The sequence below is a fragment of the Mustela lutreola genome, chromosome 13 (genome assembly GCF_030435805.1).
Source record: "Mustela lutreola isolate mMusLut2 chromosome 13, mMusLut2.pri, whole genome shotgun sequence".
In the NCBI taxonomy this organism is placed as follows: domain Eukaryota; kingdom Metazoa; phylum Chordata; class Mammalia; order Carnivora; family Mustelidae; genus Mustela; species Mustela lutreola.
In genome coordinates, this window is record NC_081302.1 from 30743686 (window position 1) to 30751590 (window position 7905).

General features: G+C 44.4%; 1 protein-coding gene across 1 annotated transcript in view; it reads left to right on the forward strand.

The window, feature by feature from the left end:
• The window catches only part of MYCBP2 (MYC binding protein 2), a 294107-nt gene extending 288355 nt beyond the window's left edge, over nucleotides 1-5752 (forward strand). Inside the window, exon 85 of the mRNA XM_059144685.1 lies at nucleotides 1847-5752. Coding sequence (XP_059000668.1) covers nucleotides 1847-1929 — 83 coding nt within the window. The 3' untranslated portion in view covers nucleotides 1930-5752. The remainder of the gene's footprint in view (nucleotides 1-1846) is intronic.
• The last annotated feature ends 2153 nt before the right edge of the window (nucleotides 5753-7905 follow it).

A 7905-nucleotide genomic window follows, 5' to 3' on the forward strand; every position in this document is an offset into this window, starting at 1 on the left:
AGAAAATGTTAAATTACACATGTGACCTGTATATATTTCTAATAAACAGTACTGACCTAGAATCTCATTCTCAACAGTTTGGTTTGGTCACCTATTTTTGGATTGTTTTTGAGCAAAGACATGTATTTTACAAAGATATGCAAGAAACAGGTCAGAAAGTGGCTTGAAGGAGAAGGTTCTCATCACATCTTTCCTTTGAGAAGCCTGCAGTCTAATCCTCGATAAGGTTAAAATAGAGAAGATGAAATGGTTTAGTTGGACTAATCTGGCAGAGGATGGTGGTGCATAGCGGAATAACCCAGAGAAGTGGTACTACTGAGACATGACACCATGGAGGAGTGGGTGTCCTCACCAGTGAGGCTAATTAGAACCAGTCATAATAATAGCAGAGATGTAGCTAACGTTTCCTGGGCATTTACTGTACACCTGCAACCGACCTATAGGCTTTACATGCATTAACTTCATTTAGATCTAATGATGACTCTGTGTAGTAAGTGATATTGCTATTATTGTTATTATTGTTCCCACTTTACAGATGAAGAAACTGAAGCACAGACAACTCTAAGTAGCTTGTCCAAGCTTGCATATCCAGTAAAGGCAGAACCAGAATCTTTAGAAATCTACCTGCCCCTCAGGGAAGTACCACAGGCATCTTTCTCATAGTAAGATCTGTGGATAATCTGTCAGCTTGCATGGCAGGAAGAAGAGGCAATCACTCATGTTCCTGTGACTCCATCCAAGCCAAGCCCATCTCCAGCTCCACTGTCCCTGCATAACTAGGCAGGGTTCGTGGTTCATGAACTTGGTTCATGTAAGCTATGGAGTCTCTGACTTATAGTCTCTGATGCCACATCCCAGTCCCACTTCTGGACATCGGACACAGTGAGACCAAATTCCACTGTCACCTTTCAGTTGAAAAGAAACATCATTTGAGACCCAAGGAAGAAAACTTCCAGGTCAGGTTTGCAGGGTAAGGAGTTTTGGTTATGAGCAAAAGAAGACAAATTCAAAATAACTTCAGTAAACAAAAACCAAGCAAAACAGATGCAATTGTTGGGATACCTCCAGGCTTTGGTAATAGAGTAGAACCAGGGCTGGGGGCTCTGGCGGTGTCTCTCCTTTAGGTCCCCTCTCTGCCTCTATTTTCTTCTTTCTCACTGCGGAGCACCTGTTATTACTTTCCAGACCATGTGGTAGGAAGTGACTACCTACTGCTCCTGAGTCTAGATGCTACAAGTCCAAGCACTCAAGGAAGCAACTTTCTTTCCTTCAGAATTAATTCAAAATTCCTTGGGGACAGACTGTCTTAGACTGAATGGAAAGGGGCAAGGTTCGTGAGCTCCAGGAAGCTGAGACTAAAACCAAGTAGATGGGGAAGTGCTCCCCACCACCCCCGCCAAAGAGATGCTAGGTAGACAATTGAACAGGTATCCACTACAGATGCCCTAACAGACTTCAGTCCTTTCTAGAAATGACTTTCTAGATGAAAGTCTAGATGACTTTCTAGTTATGATTCTGGATCTTACTAACTCCTGGCATTGTGCTTTTCTTGCCACTTGGATAGCTTGCCTGCCTCCCTTCTGCCAAACTCCATTACTTTCTTCAAGATTTGATTCAAAACTGACCGTGCTCAATGAATGAGCTCTCCCTGCCCATTACTATTCTCTCTCATGCCCTCCGCACCTTTGTATACAGTGTTAATCTTATTATTAGGAACTTTTTCATACAAGGGTTTTGTATGAAATAAGTGTTGTACAAGCATTTTCTAATCTCCCTGGTGGATGTTCTACCTCTAGACAGCTGTGGAAGGACAGAAACCTTGTTCTTTTTCTTTGCAACCACCAAGCTTCTTGTAGACAGTGGAGGAGAAAAAGGAGAAGAGGAAGAAGGAAGAGGAGGAAGAGAGAAGAAGGAAGAAGAAGAGGATGAGGAGGAAGTAGAAGATATAGACGAGGTGAAGGAGAATAAGGAAGAGGAGGACCACAGTGGCTGCACTAGTTTCTCCTGGGTTCTACTAACAGATTTCCTGTTTTCTGTGAGAAGGTTTCCCATTCCTTATGGGCCTTGTGAAATTGGTGAGTCATAAATGCACAGAGTTCTTTGTATAATTTGCGTCCTCTGGCCCATAAGCAAACTCACTTATGACTGTCTTCTTGTCACCATCCTACTCACATGTTAAGATTCTCCTCTCCCCTGCAACATCTAACTGCACAGCTATTCCCCAGGACAGATTTATTTTAACCACAACATGGCTCAAGTCCAGGCACTGCTCTGTGTAATATGAACATAAGCCCTGTCCTGTCCTGTTCTTTCATTCTTCAGAGAAACATTTACTGAGCCAGGAACTGTTGTAGGGGCCTAGAATCTGTGAACAAAACAGACTGAGATTCTCATTTTCCTAGGTCTTATAGTCTAGTCAGGGAGGCAGACATTAAACAATAGACATACAGGGAGCCTGGGTGGCTCAGTGGGTTAAACTTCTGCCTTCAGCTCAGGTGTTCTGAGGGTTCTGGGATCGAGCTCTGCATCAGGCTTCCTGTTCAGTGGAGAGCCTGTTTCTCCCTCTACCCCCTCTCCCTGCTCATACTCTCTCTCTCAAATAAATAAATAAAATCTTAAAAACAAAAAAACATGGCCTGAGCCAAAGACAGACACTTAGCTGGCTGAGCGACCCAGGAACCCTGAGGGGGGGAGAGAGAGAAAGAGAGAGAGAGAGAGAGAGAATCCTAAGTAGGCTTCATGTTCAGCACAGAACCTGAAGGAGGGCTCAATGTCATGACCCTGAGATTATGACTTGAACTGAAATCAAGAGTCAGATGCTTAACTGACTGAGCCACCCAGGCCCCCCAAGGAATAATTATTTTATTTTATTTTATTTTAAAGATTTTATTTATTTATTTGACAGACAGAGATCACCAGTAGGCAGAGAGACAGGCAGAGAGAGAGAGGAGAAAGCAGGCTCCCTGCTGAGCAGAGAGCCCAATGCGGGGCTCAATCCCAGGACCCTGAGATCATGACCTGAGCCGTATGCAGAGGCTTTAACCCACTGAGCCACCCAGGCGCCCCAGGAATAATTATTTTAAAATTAGATGAATATGAAAAGCAAATGAGAAATTTGGGGAATGGGATTTTCAATTTCAGTTTATAGTTGGTATAAACTCTAGATTGGAGGCAAAGAGAAAATCAGTAAGTTAGAAGATAATATGTAATGTGGCAAAGAGAAACAAAGAGAGAAAATATGAAAGGGCAGTTAAAAGATATAGAAAATGAATTGAGAGGAGTGAACATGCAGCCCATGTGACCAAAGGGAAGGATTGAAGGGAAAGAACTATCTGAAAAGACAGCGTCTTATAGGGGATGGGAGATGAGTTTGCAGAAGAAGTTGTAACCCATGGTGCACCTGGGTGGCTCAGTCAGTTAAGCGTCTGCCTTTGGCTCAGGTCGTGATCCCAGAATCCCAGGATCAAGCCCCACTTTGGGCTCTTTGCTCAGTGGGAACCCACTTCTCTCGCTCCCTGCTGCCCCTCTGCTTGTAGTCTCCCTCTGTCAGATAAATAAACAAAATATTTTCAAAAATAATAAAATAATTTTAAAAAGAGAGAGAGAAGAAAGAAGTTGTAACCAGATCCCTGCATAAGGTAGGAGTTTTGAAGACCTTTATCCTTTTCAAGGAATAGCTGTCCCAGACCACAGGGAGATTAACAGTTAAGGGACATATTTTAGCTTGAGCTCTAAGTTAGGAAAAAGAAAAATTCTCTTTCTGAGAATTCATAGCCATGGGCCTGCCCTCACTCAGGTTGGAGCCTGAATTTATCCTGTCATAACCCAAGAATCCAGGAGTCAAGAAATTATGATAAAAAGTTCTCCAGGGGGCGCCTGCATGGCTCAGGGGGTTAAAGCCTCTGCCTTTGGCTCAGGGTCCTGGAATCGAGCCCCGCATCAGGCTCTCTGCTGGGCACGGAGCCTGCCTCCCCCCCCCCCTCTCTCTGCAGGCCTCTCTGCCTACTTGTGATCTCTGTCTGTCAAATAAATAAATAAAATCTTTAAAAAAAAAAAAAAATTCTTCCAGGGTAGTAACACCCAGCACCACTTAGCAGAGGCAAACACAAAAAGCCTCTCTAGAGTGACACCCCCTCAAGCAGGCTGCACAGGATTCCTACACCTAAAGCTTCACAGAAGATGAACTCACCACCCCAAATCATAAAATACATGAATAACAGCCCACCATGAACAAACATTTACAAAAATCAAGATTAGACCCCCAATCATTCCATGCAATTAAAATGATCAAAGAAAAAAGAAAGAAAGAATTAAAAACAAAATAGAAAAAAACATCAAGAAAGATCAAGCAGATGTGAAAAGAACCACGTGTAACTTTTAGAAACAAAAAATACAGGGAGAGGGGACGCCTGGGTGGCTCAGTTGGTTGGACGACTGCCTTCGGCTCAGGTCATGATCCTGGAGTCCTGGGGTCGAGTCCCGCATCAGACTCCCAGCTCCACCGGGAGTCTGCTTCTCTCTCTGACCTTCTCCTCGCTCATGCTCTCTCTCACTGTCTCTCTCTCAAATAAATAAATAAAATCTTAAAAAAAAAAATACAGGGAGAGATTGGCTTAACAGAAGCTATACAGATCTGAAGAAAAAATTAGTGACTTGAAAGACATATCTGAGGAAATCAAAAATATTTCAATACAGAGCAATAAAGACATAAAAATATTAAATTAAGAGATAGGGAGGCAATCCTCTCATGCAGAATAATTCCAACAATTTCTGTAGACATTCCCCTCCTTCACAGAGATGGAGTATAACTGCCCAACCCTTTAGAATGATCCGTGCTTTGTGACTTCCTTCCAAACAGTACAGTACGGAAACAGAGGGGAGAAAAGTAATTTTGGAGCAGAGCAAGTTGACCTCACCCTGATGAAAGTCAACTCCAAGAGGGAATAAGTCCTTTTGACAACAGGTAGCCTTGATATGATATGATAAGAATGGTACTTTATATACTTGTGATCTTTCTCCCAAATAATCCTACCGTCAGTCCAATCATGAGAAAAACGAGACAAACCCTAATTGCAGAACACTATAGAAAACACTGAATCCTAGGGCAGAACTCCTAACTGTGAAAGTCATTAAAACAAGGAATAATTACAATGGTGTGTTAGAAAGGACTCAACATAACCTAATCTATCTTAACCAGTGAGGGTCAAGGGTCAAGGGTCAAGGTGGGTGTGGAGGTGAGAAGAACCTGTCCCTGGCAGATGGGGTACACTGTAGAGAATTTAAAAACAGTAGTAATGCTGATAAATGTTGGTTTGCTTTTTATTATCACATGTATTGGCAATTCTAAACAGGGTTGGCAGTAAAAGATTCTGTGCTGGACCGAACTACTCCACAGCCACCCTCTTCCTTCCCCTTCAGTGGTACTGATCTTGACGAATACAACTGACAAATGTAAGTAAGTGTTGACTCGTTTAAAAATAAACACAAGTTGGGGCGCCTGGGTGGCTTAGTGGGTTAAAGCCTCTGCCTTTGGCTCAGGTCATGATCCCAGAGTCCTGGGATCAAACCCCGAACCGGGCTCTCTGCTCAGCAGGGAGCCTGCCTCCTCTCTTTCTGCCTGTCTCTCTGCCTATTTGTGATCTCTGTCAGTCAAATAAATAAATTTTAAAAAATAATTAAAAAAAACCCCACACACACAAGTTCTAAAACACAAGTTACAAAAAGGTGAAATAAAATCATGAAAAAAAAAAAACAGTAACAGGGAAGGAGAGGGAACATTCAACAGGTGAAATGTGTCTAGATCCTTATCTTCTTTAGTGGGAGAACAGACCGTGATGAGGATTTTAAAACAGACTACGATTGGAGTATGAGAGTTTGAACGTAACACAATATATCCTAGTTATGTTTGGTGAACTGGTTTAATGTGCTTTGTCAATTATTTATACTGTTAAACTCGCTTTAAATACATGGGCCTGATTTGATTTACCTGTTTTTCTTCCACTAATAATTATCATTGCGTGTCTTATACTTCCTGTCGTCCTTCATCATTCAGTCACTGAGCAACCTAAAAAAATGCTGCCTTTCAGGTACATCCACATTATTATGTTGCTAGAGACTTTGATCCGTTTGACCTGAAGATCAGATAGCCAGGCCCTCAAAGAAGAACCGCTGGCATTTTCCCACAATCTTAATGTAATTTTACACCTGACTTCCAAGAGTGAATTCTGGGGACCCATAGAAGAGTAGAGTCCTGGCTAGGGACCACTGCTTCCAGGCTCTAACACATAGGTCAGATCACGGAGAAGACCTCTTGGGGTGAAAAATCACTTTCTTTTTATTTGGGGGGGAGGCGAGAGGGACGGTGTATGATTTCAAGTCATGATTTTGTTAAGGATATTTCTAACTTTAAGAAAACACAGCATCTATGGGACGCCTGGGTGGCTCAGTTGGTTAAGCAGCTGCCTTCGGCTCAGGTCATGATCCCAGCGTCCTGGGATCGAGTCCCACATCAGGCTCCTTGCTCGGCGGGGAGCCTGCTTCTCCCTCTGCCTCTGCCTGCCATTCTGTCTGCCTGTGCTTGCTCTCTCCCCTCTCTCTCTGATAAATAAATAAAATCTTTTAAAAAAAAAATTAAAAAAAAAAAAAGAAAACACAGCATCTAAAACCCCACACTTTTAAAACAAGTTAAGCAGGTAGCACTTAGACACAAAGACTCCATGACTGACTCAAGGCTTCACCTGTAGGTTATCTTTTAAATAACCATCTTCTCCTTTATACTTTCTCATTGTGTTTCAGAAAGCTGTTTACAAATTTCAGTAGTCCCATCCGACTTTATAAAGGTGTTTTTTTTTTTTTTAAGATTTTATTTATTTATTTGACAGACAGAGATCACAAGTATTCAGAGAGGCAGGCAGAGGGAGAGAGGAGGAAGCAGACTCCCCGAGGAGCAGAGAGCCCATGCGGGGCTCATCCCAGGACCCTGGGATCATGACACCAGCCGAAGGCAGAGGCCCAACCCACTGAGCCACCCAGGCGCCCCTAAAGGTGTGTGTGTGTGTTTTTTTTTTTTTTTTAACAAGTAGTAACTCTGACGACCCAAAGCGTTTTTTAGAGAAATTGGAAAATACAAATATTTTAAGTAGAAAAATCATTCGTAATCCCAACGTTAACACTGCCAACCATTCTTCCCTGATCCGCCGCAGCTTTATGGGTGATGGACACTGGGGAGGGTATGTGCTATAGTGAGTGCTGTGAACTGGCTAAGACTGACCGTTCACAGAGCTGTACCCCTCAAGCAAATGATACATCATATGTCAAACGAACAACAACCCCTTCTGGACTTATGCCGTGTGTCAGTTTTCAGAGACTGTATTTAACCCTTCGGGCTCCGCGGCGCAGGCGTGGCCTTCCCAAGCCCGGCGCCGCAGCACGCAGGTGAGTCCGCTGTAATCCGTTACAGGTTATCTTTTTGCGGAGATGCAGCTGTGGAGTTGTCCCCAGCTGCGGAGACACTCCTTTCTCCCTTCCTGCTCCACCTCCCTAAACTTTCCAGTTTCAACCGCAGATAGCTTTTCAGCCATCTAGCCTGCTCCAGCCCTCCCACACTGGCTTCAAAACGAAGAATCCCCTAAAAGTAGCAGTAGCGTCTGGGGGAGGAAGACAACAGACTCCTGGCACCCGGAGGCGGAGGCCCCCAGCTGCACCGAGGGTGCGCGCTCCCGGCGGGCGCAGCCCACTGCCGCCTTCCCCCGCCCTCCGCGGGCGCGCCCCAGCGGACACGCGCCCGCTCCCTCGGGCGGAGACGCGCCGGGGAAAGCGCGCGGCCGCGAGCCCCGGACGCCATTTTGGAGTCGCTGTCTGGGCCGAGGCGGTTGGGAGCTACGCGGTGGCCGCGGCTCGCTGAAG